General features: G+C 32.3%; 3 protein-coding genes across 8 annotated transcripts; 1 reads left to right on the forward strand and 2 right to left on the reverse strand.

Moving 5' to 3' along the window:
* Positions 1–2596: 2596 nt before the first annotated feature.
* On the reverse strand, positions 2597–8722 carry LOC145941174 (contactin-6). 5 transcript variants are annotated; one of them, XM_083047101.1, is made up of 6 exons: positions 8330–8722; positions 6980–7261; positions 6472–6662; positions 5950–6079; positions 5396–5536; positions 2597–4346 (listed from the first exon to the last, which is right to left on the reverse strand). In XM_083047101.1, the coding sequence occupies exons 1-6, from the start codon at positions 8373–8375 to the stop codon at positions 4183–4185; spliced, it is 954 nt and encodes a 317-aa protein (XP_082903227.1). In that variant the 5' UTR covers positions 8376–8722; the 3' UTR covers positions 2597–4182. The 5 variants fall into 5 exon arrangements, with proteins under 5 accessions (XP_082903227.1, XP_082903228.1, XP_082903229.1 ...); XM_083047102.1 differs by lacking the exon at positions 8330–8722 and adding an exon at positions 8069–8105; XM_083047103.1 differs by lacking the exon at positions 8330–8722 and adding an exon at positions 7808–7936.
* Positions 8723–9149: 427 nt separating this feature from the next.
* Positions 9150–11748, forward strand: LOC145940598 (uncharacterized). 2 transcript variants are annotated; one of them, XM_083045930.1, is made up of 5 exons: positions 9150–9481; positions 9556–9917; positions 10004–10433; positions 10603–10812; positions 11197–11748. In XM_083045930.1, the coding sequence occupies exons 1-5, from the start codon at positions 9276–9278 to the stop codon at positions 11399–11401; spliced, it is 1413 nt and encodes a 470-aa protein (XP_082902056.1). In that variant the 5' UTR covers positions 9150–9275; the 3' UTR covers positions 11402–11748. The 2 variants fall into 2 exon arrangements, with proteins under 2 accessions (XP_082902056.1, XP_082902057.1); XM_083045931.1 differs by having other exon boundaries at positions 9559–9917.
* On the reverse strand, positions 11738–18959 carry LOC145940597 (DNA excision repair protein ERCC-6). The gene is made up of 15 exons (XM_083045929.1): positions 18583–18959; positions 18159–18415; positions 17443–17759; positions 17280–17357; positions 16978–17107; positions 16586–16738; positions 16192–16319; positions 15758–15912; positions 15236–15550; positions 14843–15037; positions 14615–14764; positions 14240–14350; positions 13937–14140; positions 12424–13225; positions 11738–12221 (listed from the first exon to the last, which is right to left on the reverse strand). Exons 1-15 carry the CDS (start codon positions 18679–18681, stop codon positions 12067–12069), a joined length of 3249 nt encoding a protein of 1082 aa, XP_082902055.1. The 5' UTR covers positions 18682–18959; the 3' UTR covers positions 11738–12066.
* Between the last annotated feature and the right edge of the window lie 472 nt (positions 18960–19431).

Consider the following 19431-nt stretch of genomic DNA (forward strand, 5'->3'; position numbering starts at 1 on the left):
AAAGTAATAGATAAAAAAATAATCAAATATATAAAATATTTAAATTTGAGATTAGTAAATTTCATATTTTTTTTTTCTTTTTCAAAAAAATATTTCCCTCAATGTCTTACCTTAAAAAACTATTTAGCCTACAAATATATAAGAAAATATTTGCGCCTACAAATTACTACAACAGCCTGTAGATTATTGTTTATGATATGAATGTAAAATATCTGCCATTATTACTGTAGGTACACGTTTACACTCGTAATTATATATAATCGCGTCAAACTCTAAATTTCATCGTTCAAATATTTTCTTCTACATTGTACGATTTCTATTTCACGCACTTTTGCTCGCGTTACCATCTACATTTATTTAATAAGCGCGATTTTCTTTTACAAACCCCTTAAAATCGTAGAAAGGAATAGAAAATATATATATATTTCCTATATATAAATATATATATATATATAATATATAAAGCGTTGATTGGTATATGTCAATTCTTCTCATTCGCCTTTAAAATGCTATTATTATATCTCCTCACTTATTAGAATGATAAGACTTTAGCGAGCAAACGCATTTTGTCTCGTGTGCTGCTAAAAATAATTTTCATTATACGAGCGTTTTGTGTTCGTGTAGATATGCTGTTTCCCTCCACACAGTACAATGGCAGAAATTCCATGACGCACAATGTTCTTTAAAGTTTGTTATCTCGTAAAATCCTTATATCAGTTTAGTAGTAATTATAAGAATAATTTTTGTGTATGTTGGATTATACTATATTGCACAAAAGACCATTTCGTCTTTAAAAAGCAAAACAGCTTTCTTTTTTAGTAGTTTTGCTATAGGCATTCGGTATATTTATCTATATCATTACCTTTGATAAAAAGTAAGGAAAATTACACGCGTAAAATTTCTACGAAATTTATCCGAAAGTCTGAAGAGTCGCATTAAAAGAGGAATCAGACGACGCTTTGCATGCGTCAAATTAAATTAATAAAAAGTATTGAATTATAAAAAAATTATGCTTTATATATAAAAGATGATTCATATTCATTAATCATAATTATCATACATTTTGTGTGTAACATTCTAAATCTATACATTAACGCGTTAAAAAAAATTACATTATAATAAATTTTGATTTGATTCATTACATATATATTGTATGTTCTTATATTAAGCAGTTCAAGTCTTTTGACTCTTTTAGGCAAAAGTAATACGACTCTTCTCTGACAGAAGTAAAAAGGAATGCGCTATACAAAAAAGGAATGCGCTATACAAACAACTTTTCGTGAGCGAGATTTGTCGATTAGCAAAGCGAGACGTGGTATCGCGGCATAGAATCATCGTCTACCTTGATATATAGATAAATATTATCATCAGATTTCAGCATATAATCGTAATGTATGTATATAAAAAATTGTCTTTCCTTATGCCTAAAGTTGCATGATGCTTTGGTTATATAAATATATAATATATGTATATATTATATATAAGTATTTTCACATATCATTATTATTATATACTTATTATTATTATTATTATATTATTGTATTATTTTTCTTATGTATATATACTTCTATATACCATTCACAACGCAGAGTGCATAGTACGAAGCTGAATATCGATCCGCTTGCTCTTATCACAATTCTTTTACATATACATATACATATATATACGAATATATATTTAAGAATGTGTCGGAGAAACGGATCCAAAGCTTCAATGTAACAACGCACAACCAATTTTTATACAACCTGCGTGCATCAAAGTACTTTGTCATCTGATAGTTGAAATTTATATATGTGGGTGTGTGTGTCACTGTGCTCTGAGCGAAAATTCAATATTATGTAATATTAACAAAAATATTACATATTTCGCCGATATTAAGAGAAGAAAAAATTTTTTAATTATTTAATAATTTAATAAATATCTCAGGCACAAATAATATATTGCTTTCTATTCTTTTCGACTTATGCAATTGAAGCAACGTAAAGGTATAGTGTACAAGAATAAAACTATAATATATTCACATCGAACTGTGAATCATCGATTCTGTCTACTATATCAAATATCTTTTTTCTTTGTTTCGCAGAAATTAAATACGGCAAACTGAACGCTAGTTCTGTACGCGTATGTACGAAACACAGTGCCTTAAATAGTGTTGTAGAATGTCCAATCGCTCACAATTACAGGAAAGATTCATCCGCGGTTCTAATACAACAGTAGCGTTATTTAAAATATGTAATGTGCTCTATTTTCATTTTATTTAAATGTTAGAGAATTAGAGGTGCGTTAGTGATTATTGAAATCTTATTATTGCACGCGATGCAAGGAAGCTATTACACCTCGCGCATCTCGTAGGCTGCTGTGTATGCCGTGTACGATCCATTTCTATTTATTTCATTTCTTTCGACAATATCAATAAAAGGTCTATAACAGACTTTCCCAGTATGCAATCGATTTTTGTTTCTTAACTAGAAATTTACATCGATCTCATCGTCGTCAAAAAATGCTGCTTTCAAAGTGAAACACTGTGTACTACTCTCTCGTTTACGGTTTATTGTACCTATTGAGATTCATATGATTCGTACAGTTGTCTGCTCGGTTTTTCTGTTTTTTTTTTATTTTTTTTTTATTTGCCCGGTTTAGCCCGCTGTTTAGGAAAATTTGATTTTTGCGAATCAAAATGCGTGAATCACACAGTGAATCGTAGATACAATTGTAGTTATTAAAAGTGGAGTGCAGAGGCAAGTGTGTGCCAAAGGTGTGCCAAAGCAATATTATTCGCATTCTTCCAATAATCGCATGTGAGATTAATTGTGAAAAATATCGATAAAATCTAGTATATAAACAATACCTCAATTATACTACATTGCTACGATATTAAAACGGATATTCTTTCATATCCTTCCGTATCTCGAGATTTTTCCACAAAGAGCACATAACGAGCACATATTTACAAAGACGAAAAAAATGTGGGATATCTATACATATATTTATAATAAATAAAACAAAAAAAAAAGAGATTTTTCACGGAGATTCCTAGAAAGGAACTTTCAACGATTTGTGCACACCTTAAAACGGCAGTAAGTTCGTCATATCATATACATATATATCGTATTATACGATTCGATCGCTTAAACGATAAATGAGCATCTTTAAAAAAATCTGAAAGGTCGCACGTGTGTGCTATTCACACATTTTGCGTTAGTTTTTCGAAAAAGTAAAAACAAGTGCAAAATATATCTTTTTTTTTTCTTTGACAATATTACGATTTGTGATTCTTCGAGTTCTTTTAAATTATATACCCTTAAAGGGTTACAGTCTTACTACGATTCTTTTGGCTCACAGGAGTTCCACTTCCTTTAAGCTCGATCACTGAGCAATCATTGTCTCGTCGAGAAACTATGCGAGAAAGAGACAAAGAGAGACAGAGACAGAGAGTCCTGTAATAAACATCTCCAAAAAATCTATTATCTTCTCTCGCAAAGAAATCTGATGTGAAGTCTTACTGTGGTTTTTGAACACTTCATTGTTGCGCGTCGTAGCAACAGGGATCGAACAAAAATAAAATCTCTTTTTTCAATTTCTTTCGTTTCGATACAATAAATTTCTACAAATATGAAATTATAACATTTTGTATAAAAGAGATATCTCCCGAGCCTCGAAAGTGAACTTTAATCGGCCTAAATTACACCTTTTTCCATTACTATACGTATAAAAACTTTACTTAAGTTTCACCTCCTTCATCTTTCAAGAATTACGACGATTTTCTGCGAAATCTGCGAATATCTTAGAATTCTTAAAATCGCGTTGCAGAAACTCTAACGAAAAGCATTTTAGAATAAAAACCGGCTCTTTCGTTCGATCCCCGATTATAACGAAAAGGTTGAGAAAATTAACGGGTCACTCGAAGCTTTCGACAAACTCAAAGTGACCCCCGAAATTCCGCCCGAAGCGTATTCTCCTTTCGCCGTTAAATCGCTAAATAGTCTTGCATTTTAGCACTGATCGACTTCGTCGATCATGATTATTTTTTTCTCTTTTTTTCTTTTCATTTTCGTTTTTTTAAACAAACTCGAGGCCTTTTCGATAAATTCGGTTACTTACGTTTGAAACGACGACGTGGAAAACTGCGTCCAATTTACTTACTATAGAGCGGAGCGAGTCTAAGCTAAACGAAAAACGACGCTAAAGCCGTCTAGGTTGCACAACGCTGTTGTTGTTGAGGCGGGTGGTCGTCTGATTGTTGAAATTCTCGTCCTGCGGTACGTGCTCGGTGCGTTCGTCGAAAAATCCCGGATTCAGAATGATGTTGGGCACGAGTTCAATCACCTCCTGCTCCTCCAGCTGCGCTGCAATTTCGGAACGGAGATTAATTTTCATTGGCCTGGGCCACGGACCTCATTAGCTTCTACCCTCTCCCTTCACCGGTTTTTCTTTGTCAGGTATCAGGAAAAACATATCTCGCAATTTATCGCGTGTGTGTACTTGTCACATTATTTCCAATTATCACGACAATTGACAATTTTTATTAATTGCAATGCGACTCCGATGCCAATCGTTTGCCTGACAAATGAACGTGCTACCCTTGACCTACCTACCTCGATATTGCCGAAGATCGATCTTATCGGTTACTCAACTAAATTATAAAATAGCTCTCTATGACTATTATAATATTCATTGCACTAGATTATTATCAGCAGGCATTATTAGTACCTCATTAACATTATACAAGTAACATCTAATCGGAATAGGAGTGAGAGAAAATATTTATATTCGTAAAAGAGTTAGTAACCAGACAAGTAAATCTGCGGCGAGAAAAATTCCATCGAGAAGTTCAAGATTTCATTCCAATGAGTGCTATTATGTCGTGTAAGAGATAGAGAAATGTTAATACTTGAGTGCTCATTTTCAGCGTTCGGTGCGGCGGTTCGAAAAGTATTAATATATAACTGATGAGAGAAGATTCGTTTGAATGCTTGTCATACTTGTCAGATGCTGAACCTAATGAATAGTTGGCAAGTGCTTAAAAATATATAGAAACGAGATTGTTATATACAAGTACTAGATAATTTGGAAGAACATGGCTGTGTGTCGCGTAATAGAGAAAAAGCTAAAGATCAGAGCCATAGAGTAATAAGTCAGCTAGCCGGCTAAGATTGCTAATATCTCTGTTAGGTGAGTAGTGATGAGTAAATAGTTATTCAGCTAACTTGCGCGAAGGCTTCTATGAAAAGGAGAACAATCTCCTCTGAGAGAATCGTGCTTCTCAGAGGAATGAGCCATGAACGTTACGATCATTATCAGCGGAAGAAAGTAGTAGTAGTAGTAGCAGCAGTAAAGAGACAGAGTAGAAGCGAAGAAGCTCTTACGGTATGGTTACCAGATAGGAAATGCTTACAGGGTGTCTTGCACTCGCGATACAGTAGGTAACAAGTACCTAAACCAAGAATCATAAGTGTGCCCATCACAATACCTACGGCTGCCACCCAGACGCGCGTATCGAAATTCTCTACGCCGGCTAAAAGATGTCTGGCGAGTTCTGAAAATTAGTCGCATAATATAGAGATGTGTTAATTCTTAGTTTAGATGCTGTACAAGGAAGAAGTTAAATAGAAAAAGAGAGAGAGTGTATCTCTTGTAATTTCTAAGAGACACATTATATATATAAATGTATACATAGAATATCCCAAAACTATCATTAAAATTACGAATATTTTTTCTTAAAAGCTAAAAAATATTTAATCTCTCTTGGTTCGAAAATTATGAATATCGTGATAGTCAAACAAACAATATATTTCTTTTTTAATTTCTGTATTTTTATAAGAGTTAGAATGGCAGCGCGAGAGAATTCCGTGACGATATATATAAAATTTAAAACTTACTCTATTCCAGTAAACAAATCTTTATAACACAATATAGCCGTGCGATATAATTATAATTGCAGTAAAATACCCAATTCTTCTACGCTGTGATGCGTATGACCTTCGACCTCCACAATCTCTCCTCTTCCTAACTGATTGGTTGCCCACACTCGAAATGAGTACGTAGTGTTTGGCACCAAATGATACACGTCTATTTGTCTCTTTAAAATAATAGTAAGAAACAATCGTTAGTTTATTTCTGATTAATTTACCAGGGATGGAATGTAATGCTATGGCTTTTCATTCTTATATATATTTTATGTATATCTTCTTTTATATATATATATATATATATATATATATATATATATATATATATATATATATATATGTAATTTCTTAATATAAAATATAAACGCACGTATAATTTGTTTCCTATAGTGCGAGTTGTAAAAATTGTAATTAAAAAAAAACTGTCATTACATAAATAATGTTATATTAAACATATTGTTGGCATGATTAACATATCATATAACGTTATCGACTTCTCTCGCCTTACGTTTTCCATCCCCGTTTTTCTATTCTATGATTTCAAATAGTTTGCAATATTTACAGAATTTGAAGGAATGTGTGTTGGAATAATGGGCTTCCACTCTTCCGGATCCTCGCCTGCGGCTGATTTCAAACGATATTCGGCAGTGAAATCTATGATAGGATAACCGCCAGTAGCAGCCACTTCCCAGAGAATGTTAGCCAATATTGTGGATGGTTTGACCCACACATTGTGCAGTGCTGGAGGAGGTGCTAAACATAGAAGAAAGCTATCGTTATAAAATTTCGGTAAAATACTTATTTTAAAAATATATAAATATAGAATATTACTCGACAATCTTCAAATTTTTTACTATATCTAAAATTTAAATTATTCAATATATTTCCATGCAATGTATGTATTTTTTCGCTAAATTTATAATCCTTAGCTTATAACTCTTATATACTCTTAAATTTTCCAGAATAAACTTAAAACTCGAATAATATCTTTTTAAAAGCCAGAATTTGACATGTCTCTATATATTGTATGCGATTGATTAATAATATTACAAACGATTTCACAAACGCACTTCTGATTTCCACGTTGATTCTGGCTTTCACAGCATCATGGTCATCGTCCAGGGTGCACGAGTAATTGCCAGCATCATGCACACTAACGTTCAACAGCTCCAACATGCCATTTGGCTCAACCTTCAGCCGCTCGATCTCCTCTCGTCCCTCTCTTACCCACATCACTCTCGCATTCGAGTCTTCAGGAAGGACATTCTCGTCGGCGCAAGCCAGCTGCAGGTCTCTACCCACGTCCACGGCGACGTGCCGCATTGGTACCACGGCCACTGTCTCCTGCCATCCTACAAATTCATAAATAAATTTTATTGTGAGATTCTTCACATTTATTGTATGATTCTATCAAGACATATCAAGAAAATTGATTTGCGATCTTGAACTGTATATCAGCTAACAGAAATTTAAATTTGTCGCTTCTTCAGAATATAATTTGTATGTGGTGAAGTAAATGTAGATAAATAGATTGATAAACAAATTTATTAAATCTCCTTAAGAATGATTATTCTGTTTAGCACACAAGCAAGCAAGCAAAAAGTAATACATTAAAACAATCCCAATATACAACGCAAGAAAAACATATGTTATGTTTAGAGTTTAATATAGACATTAAAAAATCTAAATTAAAAACTGTATTTTCTAACTACTTAATGTTTCAAATACATGTTTGTAGAATTGTGCTCTGAAGTTGATTCGAACAAAATTCAAGCACAACTGAAGCAAAATCATAGCGCATTGAGTAGCTAACTCGACAGATAGAATGTCTCGTAACAAAAATTCTAGTTAAAATTTAATCAAACTGTAATTGGATAGAATAATTAAGCAAGTATTACTTTGTTTTAGTTGCATATTGTTTGTACTCTGTTGTTTCCCCTATATTTTCTCCTTTTAAAACGTGAAGATACATTTATCTCATTGTAAAAAAGCGTACAAACATGTAATATAACTGAAACGATGTAAACGGCGAGATAGAGGCGCTCCGAGATATCGCGTGATTTTAATCTCGAGCGCGTTACAAAAAACGATGAAACGATAACAATAACGAGTGGCGTCGAGGACGCGGCAGATGACTCCTGCACTCCGCCAATACTTACGCGACGATGACGCAAGTGGCATTAGCAACGGACGGAAGCGTTGAAAACGACGGGAAGCAACAGCGAGAGATGGTCTCTTTACATAACTCGACCCTGAATCGTAACGATCGTCGACGCTACGTATAGCCGGACATGGATCGCATGATCGACGTGAATACGGATCGCGACATTTAATTGCGTATATATCTATCTCTATCTCTACCTCTTTTTCTCTCTCTCTCTCTCTCTCTTTCGTGATTATAATTCGGCAAAGCTACTTACTTGCCAGGAAGAGTATCAGCAACGGCAGCAATTTGCGTTCATCCATTCTGCCATAATAAGGAGCGAGCTCGCGCGCGTGAATTCCCTGGTGAAGCGTATTTTTCTATCGCTGTAAGACTCCTCTCGACCGCATTTCTCGCCGCATCGATCGCTCGCTTCTCGGTTCTCTCGTGCTTTTTCTTCGCAGCCGGAGATGCGTGTCACTTATTGTTAGCGTCGGTCGCCACCGCTGTCAAACTCATCGCGATCCGTCCGTCGTTCGTTCCACCGTGTCTGTCACTCTATAATGTCACCAATACACACGTCCATACATACATACATAACGCTCCACGCACCGCTCGTCACGCTCCGCGGAACACCGCCCGCTCGCTCGGTTATCGAATCGCGCACTGTGCCGACCTCTATCGGTGTCCTCTATCGGCGTGCGCACCGCTCCCCACCACTGCCCCCCCACCTGCGCGTCGCGTCGCCGTCGCATCGGCGCGGCGCTCCCCCCACCACTGCCCCCCCCACCTGCGCGTCGCATCGGCGCGGCGCTCCCCCACCCTCTATCGGCGCGCGCAGACGCCCTCTATCGCCTGCGCGCTCATCTGTCGCGATAATGCGATGCGAGTAAAGTGTCTTCCTACCTTTCCTACAGATTGACACGACTATAGGCTCATTCAGACAGGACGCGTCAAGCGTCAAGCAGCGAGCAGCAACCAATAAGCGAGGCAATATTTTTTACGCCATTGCTAATATTACCTCGCTTATTGGTTGTTGAATGGTTGCTGCTCGCTGCTTGACGCTTGACGCGTCCTGTCTGAATGAGCCTTATGGCTGCGTTCCACTTAACGACCGCAACGCTCGCGAGCGTTGTCTGTCTTTTTTTAACTTCAGGCGAACAACAAGGATGAAATGATTCCGCGAGTGTGCAGTCGTGAAGTGGAATGCAGCCTTTAGAGTAATGAGTAGCAACGTATATACACATGCGGTGGACGGATTCAATATTATCTTGTATGTTTTGATAAATGTCTTGAATATCGAAGAATGTTTTGTGATTTGTTTTGCAAAGTTTAAATTTACGATGAGTAATATTCAACCTACTAACGTGAGAAAGAAGAGACAGGCGCAATGTTATGAAAGTCCATTGAACAACTCTTTCGAGGAAAGGTAAAGATTAAATTTGTATTGAACAATGTGAAAACAAAGATTGATAATTTGTATTATCAATCGAATTATGTTAGCAGGAAAGATTGTAAGCACAGGCGTAATCTTGTCCACCTTTTTTGTGGACAAAAGAGATTGACTCGTGGAATGCTGCGAAAGTTGAAAGAACAAGATGCAGCCTCCTTGAGCGGAAAGTTTCCTTCGCGGAATAGTGTAATCGTTATAAATGACAGTGAAACAAGTGAAGAAGATAAAGAAGGAGACGCTTCTTCAGTCAGTGTCATCGAATGCAGTCCAATAACGCCGTCCTCGTCTTTGCAGCGAAAATCGAGAAAGAAAGAATTGCAAAACTTTGTTAGGCAAAACAGAAAGAGATCACTATTAAATTTATCCATTAGAAAATCATCGAATACACACTCTTCAGCCAATGAAAATATAGGTGAATTAATTCTGTTTATGTAGAAAGACTTTGATAGAAGAATTTATTTTACTTGACAATTCTAAAATAATACTTGTTATATTTAGCACCGTCGCAAACAGAGGACGATGTGATTGAATTATGGTCTTCTCTCAAGAGTTCCTCAAGCCTGAATAAACAAATAAAGGAAAATACTAGATATTCTCATGACGAGTCAAATGAAAAAGTAAATTTTGTGATAGACACAAGGCCAAACCTGAAAAATCTAGAATTACTAGAGACGGATACAGAACCTGTACGAAAGAGACGAAAACTGTGTCACAATTTTGATGAACTTATATTGTCATCAAACAAGAGTAAAAAAAAGTATAATGCTAATAACGAAAGTTCAAAACTCTCACAATCCAATGCACGGTCTAATGTACAATCCTGCAAAGAAAAAATAACAAATACAATTGTATCTGATGAACAAAGTTGTCGCAATTCAAGTCATAAATTAAGAGAGATAATTGTTGATGGATGCAATGTGGCAATGGCGTATGATCTTATTCTTACATTTTTATATTTTCTAGACATTTTAATAACTAATTTTCCTAAGCATAATTTTGTGAATAGTTACATAAAACAAAAAGTATATACTTGCAATATAGTGTACATTTGTTTCAGTTGTTATTTTAAGCAAAATATATTTTACTTTATATTTTAGTCATACAAATCATCGCACGTTCTCACTTAAAGGCATCCAATTAGTGGTAGATTATTTTACAATAAGAGGGCATATTGTCAAAGTTTTTTTACCACAGTATATTCGAAAAAGAGAATATACCATACTTGAGGAATTATATACAAAGGGTGTAGTTGTTTTTACACCTAGTCGCAAAATTGCTGGCAGACAAATTACATCTCATGATGACAGGTAAATTTGTTTTTTATTATATATATTCTGTATTTTATTTCATATATATATAATTTCTATATAATTTTACTTATGCAAAAATAAGATATTTTTAATCATTTATTTTATTTTTTATAATTAACCATGTGTGATATATAAAACCCATTACAAATACATATTTTACAAAAATGTCAATTACAATATTTGTACTCTACATAAAACAACTTAATCTTGCAAAAAATAAAATTATATATAATATTAAGAGTTTATAGCAGACATTTTTCTATTTTTTATTGTGTATTTATTTATTTTACATAAAAATAATTTATATCTTTAAAAGTTTATTCTCATATTAAAATGCTGTAAAGCCATAATAAACAGTTGAATTTGCTTCTTTTATTGTAGATACATTTTGGAATATGCAACAGCATGCGGAGGAATAGTGATTTCCACAGATCAGTTTAGAGACTGGTTTAAGGAGAAGCCAGAATGGCGCGATACAATTTTAAATCGTTTATTGACGCCAACTTTCGTCGGTGATTACGTCATGTTCCCAGAAGATCCATTAGGTAGGTTTGGACCCAATCTCGAGACATTTTTGCGATTTTGATGGAATATAATCTTTGTTGTAATATGTATTCTGAGTAAGATAAGTTGACAATACTGGACCAATGTCCTGTTGTCGAAGAGAAGCTAAGTCTTTGATATTGTAATTTTCAATCTCAAAAATTTATACTCTATTTTTCTTCATGCTCAATATATCTTTTTATGCTGAGAAAACGAATTAATATATAATATACAATAATTATTGTTTATTTTTCTATCGATATTTGTTTCGTAAAAAATGAATATCCATATTATGAAATGTAAATTAAAATGCAGGAAGAATTAATAGATAGAGGTGAGATTAAGTTATTTTGTATGTAAAACACATGAATAAAACATATTGAGAGAGAGAGATATGTATATATGTTATTTATATTTTCGTAATTGTGTTTATATATTAAGCATAGTATTAGAATACATTGTAATATTATAAAAAATAGTTTACTTTCTATCAAAACATATTATGTTAATTACTACAAAACACATGTACAAAAAAATTTGAAAAAAAAAAAATTTATAAATCTTATTATAGATCACACATATTTACAGTTTCTTTGTAGCCTTTTTGTAAGAAATGTAAAAATTGCATATATGGAAAAAATCTAGTTTATAGAAAAAAAAGAGAAAATAAATAAATACGCAGAGTTGGCATTACAATTTTTGCGTCTCTTACGCTGGCCTCCAGCAAAATTTTCCTGATTGACGGACGAAATTCATGCTTTCTTGCGCCGAATCACGCGCGAAACGTTGCAGCATATTCTCACTATCGCTGTTACGATATGCATTCGATAATACTGTTTCGTGTTGAAAGGCGGAGCTGACGGCTAAAACAAATACAGGATTCTATATGTATTATAATCTATTATAATATTTTGCCGAATCAATTTTGCTAAATCGATAATTAAATATTTAAATTTCTATATGAATGTTGAATTTATTTAAATTAAACACATTCATCTAACTATTAGATAAAATTATAGATTAATAAACTCTTAAAAAAATAGTAAATATAAATATATTAATTACTTGATTTGGTGAATAATTTTCTCAACACATAATCATCGTCCGCGATCGAAATCGATTCTTCCTTTTCATTGAAACGTCCTAGACGACGACCTATCAGACAAGAAACACGTTCTCCCTCGAACATTGCGGAAACATTTTTCTTGCTCGAATGTGAATCTTTTTTATGCTTCTTATGTTTACGAACAGACGATGTATTATGTGAGGTGATTTTATCGTCATTTAAAACTGATTCATTTTTCTTTTCCACGGAATTATTGATAGGCTTTATTGTAAGTGCAGTTTGCTGATTATTCTCGTTAAATATATTTTTATTCTCTACATTGCTATTTCTTTTAATATCCACATTTGAAGTCATATTCGAATCTTCATTATATCTGACTGGAGATTTTGATATGTTAACTGGATCGCAAGATGTTTGGTCCACAGACGAATCGTTTTTCGTAGTGAGAGTCTCGGTGTGTTTCGAATTATTATTTTGTTCATCGTGTTGTTTTTCTTCGCAAGTACTATCATTTGCAGTTTTATTTTTGTCGCACGTTGATTTTACACTCGCGCTTATTTTCTTGCTGATAGCCGAAGCTAATTTTTTCATCTCTTGGATCTTACTAAGTGAAAAAACGCCAGATGTAGGCGTCAATTTGGATTCTCTAAATAAATGATCAGATTCAGAAGATTTGCCATCTATTGGTTCGTTCAGATTAAATAACTCTACCAAATCTGTCGTTTTAAACAATCGGCGCTGGCGTGGCTCATCAAGAACTTTGTTCGAAAGTAATAATTTAAAGATCTGTCTGTGGTACATCTGAAAAGAGAAAAAAATTAATAGCTTTTAAAAAATTTCATATAAAATAATATAATACAATAAAAAACACTATGGCCCGTATTATGAGCTCACATTTATCTCTAGATGTACCTCTAAAGCTAGAGGTGTCTCTAAAGTTAGAGAGGTCCGTATTATGAGCTCACATCTATCTCTAGATGTACCTTTAAATGTACCACGATAAATGTGGCGATATTATGAGCGCGCATCTATCTCTAGATGTGTCTCTAAACGTGTCACGATAAATGTGGCGATATTATGAGCGCACATCTATCTCTAGATGTGTCTCTAAACGTGTCACGATAAATGTGGCGATATTATGAGCGCACATTTAGCGGCGCATCTAGAGGAAATCGCCTAAAAAACCTATTTTGTACCACATTTATAGCACATTTATGCTACTCTCGATAAATGTGCCCTTGGGTACATTTATTTGCGCCTCTAACTTTAGAGGCACATCTAAGAGATAGATGTAAGCTCTAAATGTGCGATAAATATATGATTGATTTTAGATGTACATTTATCTGCGCCTCTAACTTTAGAGGTACATCTAGAGATAGATGCGAGCTCATAATACGGGCCTATATATAGAGCACTGTTTTCAAAAAATATATAAAATTTTGAAATTATTTTAATTATAATTTGTACAATATTTTTAAGATTCGTAAAATATGATAATTTGCTGTTACCAACCTTTTCCTCAATCGTACCAACGGTAATTAATCTGTAAACAGTAACTTGTTTATTCTGGCCTATTCTCCACGCGCGTTCCCTCGCTTGAGCGTCCGTAGCCGGATTCCAATCCGGATCATAAATGATTACTCGATCCGCACCGGTCAGATTTACTCCTAGGCCTCCTACGCGCGTGGTCAACAGGAACACGAAATACGACGAATCCTTTTCGAAAAAAAGAAAAAAAAAATTGTTAGAATATTACAATGGAAATGTTTTTTCATTCCATTACATAGAAATTAATCTTTCCAATTTAACGCGTACATTATTAAATGTGTGAATCGTTTGTTGTCGTTGAGACATCGCTGTTGTCCCATCCATTCTCAAATAGCTATATCCCTCGCGTTGCAATAGACACTCCAAAATATGCATCATCTGCAAAGAAAAAAATATAAGATGTGATTAATCTATTTTTTATATGATTAATAATATATTTAATATTCTAATCTATATTTTTAATTTAAAGAATCATGAAAATTAAGTACACTTTTGTAAAAAAAAAAAATCGTTTATATTGCTCTAATGTGACATGATTCTTGATTATCAAAAGACGTCTTTTTTATACGAGCATTCTAACTTTCAAAATCTGACGAATATTTTTCGAATATGGAATCTGTTTGTAATGTAAATAATGTTTACCTGTCTTCCCTGAGTGAAAAGCAATACTCTATGTTGTTGTTTATGCCAAATTTTCAAGAGAGATCGAACCACATTCATTTTTCCGGCACGTTTCCAGTAACCGAATTCCTCTAATTGTTGCTCTGATAAAGTGATATCTTCATCCGAATCCTTAAATAAGAGCAAAATTTGTAATGTTATAAAAAATTAATTAATTATTATCATAATACACAGTTAGTGATATCTTACGAATTCCCTGGTGTACAAAAATAAGTCTGGATGATTGCATATCTTTCTCAACGCTGACAATGCGATGAGAAATCTTGCTCTATATCTTCCACTGTCATGATTATTTTTCTCATGCAAGATAAAGGACACATCTTCCGAAAGTAGATATTTTTTATATAATTTTTTCTGCTCGTCCGTTAAGCTACAGAATAACACCTGAGGAAGAGAGAGAGTAAAATAAAATTATTTATTTATTTCTGTTCAATCAAGATAAGAGAAAGTTCACAATATATTCTCTCAAAAAAGAATTTGTAATAAGAAAAAAAACTAAAGGTATTTAGAAGAAAGGTAAACAAAAAATATGTTTATAAAAAAGGAAATATTTAATTTAGAATATAAGAAGGAGAAGACAACCTGCTCATTTTTCTCTGGCAAAGTGAGATGATGTTTCACATCGTTCTTTGTCCTTCGGAGCATGTACGGCGTGATGGTGTCTTTCAACATAGTGGCTACTTGGAGAGCCGTGGCTTCCTGTAATGGTGTAGCGTTCGCGTAACCACCACGTGTTATGGGAGCCGCGCAATGTTCCAAGAATGCAGGCAGAGTGCCCAATTTGCCAGGTAAAATAAAATCGAATAAGGACCACAGCTCCTTCAGGGAATTCTGCATTGGGCTACCACTCAATAGCAATCGATGCGGTGTCGAGAATTGTTTTACTGCACGGCTCACCTGCGAATCAAACGCTCGTTCTGTTGGTTATTATGAAACACTGGTTTAATTTAATTGATATAATACTTGTACCTCTTTCATACACAAATTGAATTAATTGTTAAATAGGCTAATATCATATAATAAATACAATAAATAAATATATGTATAAAAAATGTAAAAAAAAGAACACTGATTAATTTCTCTCAATTTTAACAATTAAATCACCTTTGCTTGTGGATTACGAATCTTATGGCCTTCATCGAGAATAACATAATGCCACTGACTGGATACAAGCAAATCTTTGTGCTTGAGAACCCCGTTGTAAGAAGTGACGAGTATTCCACCAGTTTGCAAGGATTCTATCAGACTTTCTGGATCACCTGGATCAGAACATCATGAATGTTTATAGTTAGTACACTATTGATTGTTATTATTTACATCATATAATAAGTATAAACACAAATAAATATAATGATGCAACTAATATGTATATAAAAACTTATGAAATTGTTTTTAAATTTTCAAATTTTGTATTACGATAACTTCAATGTTATTCAAATAATAATGTTTTTGATAATCGCAACTGAACTTTATTGAAATTTTTTAGTTAAATTAATTAATAAATCCTCCGATTATTATAAAGATCTTTACATTCTTACCATTGTAACCCCCAGAATGATGAAGCACAACGACTCTAAAGAAAGGCCACCAATCGTGAAAATGTTTCACCCACTGTTCCATTAAAGTTGCAGGACACACAATTATAGTCGGTCCTAATCCCCTGTACCTACATACATCAATCATGCATACAACATTTATCTTTCCTATATGTATATCAATAAAACTTTATATATGAATGTAGTTATAAACATATAAATACAAAAAAAAAAAAATAATATACACATGTTCCTCTCTTTCTCTTTTTCGAGAAAATCATATAAATCATTTAAAGAAAATAATTTTCGAGAAATATTCTACAAATCTTGTATGAATTCTACATCACACACACAATTAAAAAAAACACAGTTTAGTTAAGATAAATACGTTTAATACCTTCCATTGTGAGAGAGTAATTCACTACAGTCTAAACCAGCGAGAAATGCAATAACTTGCACAGTTTTTCCTAATCCCATCTCGTCGCCCATTAGACCGCCCAATTTACGACCGTGTAATTCCCAGAGCCATTGAACCGCAACCCTTTGGTACCTGCATAAATAGAATATTTATGATTAGAAAAAATATATCATTAAAACAAATCATTAATCATATATCCAATATTAAATAAAATGTTATATTAATTTAATAACGAGAAACTAATTAATATCTAACAATAAATAATTCCTTAAAAATCTAAGTATTATTAAATTTATGTGTTATATATAATAAGGATATATAGCTATTTTAAATATTTATATAAAAAATTATTTAATGTATATGTATTATACCTGTACAAATTTTTCCAAATGCATAGTGGTACTTTAAAGATATTATCAATTTTGTGCATTGCTTCATCTTTGGGATAGCTTTTTGTTTCTATCCTTTGTTTAAATTTTTTACTATCTCCGTCGTCTCGAGCTGGAAATTAAAAAAAAATAAGTAAGAATAATATATATAAAAAAAAAGTAACACAAAATGATAACAAAAATAATAAGATTTATATAATGAGAAATAATAATAATAAAAGTAGAAGTAAGATCAAGTTAAGAGAAATATGAATTGCTTTGACAATTGTTTAGACAGTACATACTTCTCTTTGTGCGTACATATCCTGATTTAGCCAAAGTTTTTCTCTTTTTAGATATACACGATGCTTTATCTTCTACATCTAAAAAACATTTTATTCTTTTAATATAAAAATATAAATATATATTTAAAAACTTTTTTTATATAAACATATCTAATATTATTACCCGAATCATTATCACTAGGAATATATTCGCTTTCAGAACTATTGTCTACAGTTTCATTTGTTATGCTTGAACAAGCTGGCTCGTCTATAATTTGCAATGTGTTATCTTTGCTATTTTCATCAGATTTAGATTTTTGATATTTTTTATTTGTCTTTGCATCAATATTAGATAATTTTGCTTTTTTAGCTGGCACTGAATGATCTTTGTCACAAGAAGTCTTGGATATTTTCTTGAATTTTCTTTTTTGCTCCGCAAGAATAGCTTGCTGTTTGAAGTACTTTTCAAGGTCTAACAATTGAGAGTTTTTATTGGTACTTCTAGAAATACAAAATATAATAAGCTTTACTCTCTATATATTCTATTCTAATCAATTTGTTATTCTATAATTAATGTTTTTCATTCATTTAATGGTAAATTAAATTAAATAAGAATTAAATCAAATTAAATAAAAATTTAAGTTTTTAAATTAGAATCATAATAATAAATCAATAATAAATTAATAATAAATCAAATCATTCATATATTATATTAAAAAATTAAAAATATATAGTCACACATTAGTTAAAAAAAAAAAGAAATTAATAATCTTGCTCAATTATTAAATTGTATTAGAAAATTAAATTGTTCAAAACTGTAGAGATTCCTTAATTCTTATATATTGAATTAAATTTTATTTTAAGTATCAAAACTAAAATAAATTTTATTTGACTTTATACCTTTCTTTCTGCTCTAAAATTGATTGCTTAGATACTGCTTCGAATGGAGTGATCTCTCCAGTTTCGACTTGCTTTTGCAATTTTGCTTTATGATCCTCCTCATCCTCATCATCAATTTCTCCATCTTCTTTGTCATTTAGTTCTATATTATTCTCTTGTATTCCACCAGCCTGCTGATTGTTGTTTGATCTTGTAGCGAGTTTAATATGCTCCGATACCTCTTGTAAAATACTGTCTTCTGTTTTCATAGACACTATCTGCAAATATTAACAATACTATTTTAAAAGAAATAAAAATTCTGTTTTATTATTTTACCAAACTACACGTATGAGAATAATACCGGCAATCTTGACATTTTTTGTTTATCAATTTTATACATTATTCAACGCTACAAACTTATAGATAATTAATATTATTCAATTACCTCCTGTAAGTTACTGAGAAGCACATCATCCAGCATATTTTTCGTCATGTTGTTATCAATGTTCGACGCATTACTATCATTATTAATTGTCTCTGCCATAATGCGGAATATTTCAGATATTGCATGTGATTTATATATGAATTACATACTATGATATCACATTTTGACAGGCACACACATTTTGTGTCGGATATAAATCGTACACGTTGATATCACATAAATCGATCGATTATTTATAAAAATTGTCATTCAACAAATATAATCTATTTATAGGTTTTTTGTAATATAGCTGCACTTTCTGTCTTTCTATGCTTTTCACATTTTTTCTCTTTCTGTTGTTCTCCTATCCTTTTCCTCTACGCAATATTTTCGTGTATCTAATTCTTTATAAGTGCAGAAAGTACATATAATATAGTGTAGCTATAAACACAATAGAAACGCCTAAACGCGGTTCGCAAAACGAATTTGATAGGCGAATGTTTTTATTGACGACAAGATAATTATTACTTATTTATTTTATCAACAAAAATTGCAATTTTTAAATTCCAATTTTGAAAATTCTAATTTTTAAACTCAAATTGTGAATTATTTCTAGATATATATATTATACGGGAATATTATGAAAGAATTAAATATATATATAAATAAAAAATTATTGAGTTTTAGATATAAATATAACATTAAAATAATAAAGACTGCAATTTAAATAATATAATCAATTAATCGTACTACATATATTCATCAATTGCATAATACTTTTTTGAGAATTATAAAATTTATGAAATGCGACACTTTATATATTTACAATTATTTATAATTACTTATATAATTTATGTATTTAAACAAAAT

The sequence above is a fragment of the Prenolepis imparis genome, unplaced genomic scaffold, assembly GCF_030444845.1.
Source record: "Prenolepis imparis isolate NDT839.2.m4 unplaced genomic scaffold, iyPreImpa1.0 SCAF_9, whole genome shotgun sequence".
NCBI classification, from domain to species: Eukaryota; Metazoa; Arthropoda; class Insecta; order Hymenoptera; family Formicidae; genus Prenolepis; species Prenolepis imparis.

What these genes read in the sequence shown, in the direction of transcription:
- LOC145941174 (XM_083047101.1), bottom strand. Translation starts at nt 8,375, where the DNA reads ATGGATGAACGCAAATTGCTGCCGTTGCTGATACTCTTCCTGGCAA. An exon ending in GCTGATACTCTTCCTGGCAA is followed by an intron (nt 7,262 to 8,329) that starts GTAAGTAGCTTT and finishes ATGAATTTGTAG; the next exon opens with GATGGCAGGAGACAGTGGCC. An exon ending in AATCAACGTGGAAATCAGAA is followed by an intron (nt 6,663 to 6,979) that starts GTGCGTTTGTGA and finishes TTCTATGTTTAG; the next exon opens with CACCTCCTCCAGCACTGCAC.
- LOC145940598 (XM_083045930.1), top strand. Translation starts at nt 9,276, where the DNA reads ATGAGTAGCAACGTATATACACATGCGGTGGACGGATTCAATATTATC. An exon ending in TTCAGCCAATGAAAATATAG is followed by an intron (nt 9,918 to 10,003) that starts GTGAATTAATTC and finishes TGTTATATTTAG; the next exon opens with CACCGTCGCAAACAGAGGAC. An exon ending in GGATGCAATGTGGCAATGGC is followed by an intron (nt 10,434 to 10,602) that starts GTATGATCTTAT and finishes TTTATATTTTAG; the next exon opens with TCATACAAATCATCGCACGT.
- LOC145940597 (XM_083045929.1), bottom strand. Translation starts at nt 18,681, where the DNA reads ATGGCAGAGACAATTAATAATGATAGTAATGCGTCGAACATTGATAAC. An exon ending in TTTTCACTCAGGGAAGACAG is followed by an intron (nt 14,351 to 14,614) that starts GTAAACATTATT and finishes TTTTCTTTGCAG; the next exon opens with ATGATGCATATTTTGGAGTG. An exon ending in CGATTCACACATTTAATAAT is followed by an intron (nt 14,141 to 14,239) that starts GTACGCGTTAAA and finishes TTTTTCGAAAAG; the next exon opens with GATTCGTCGTATTTCGTGTT.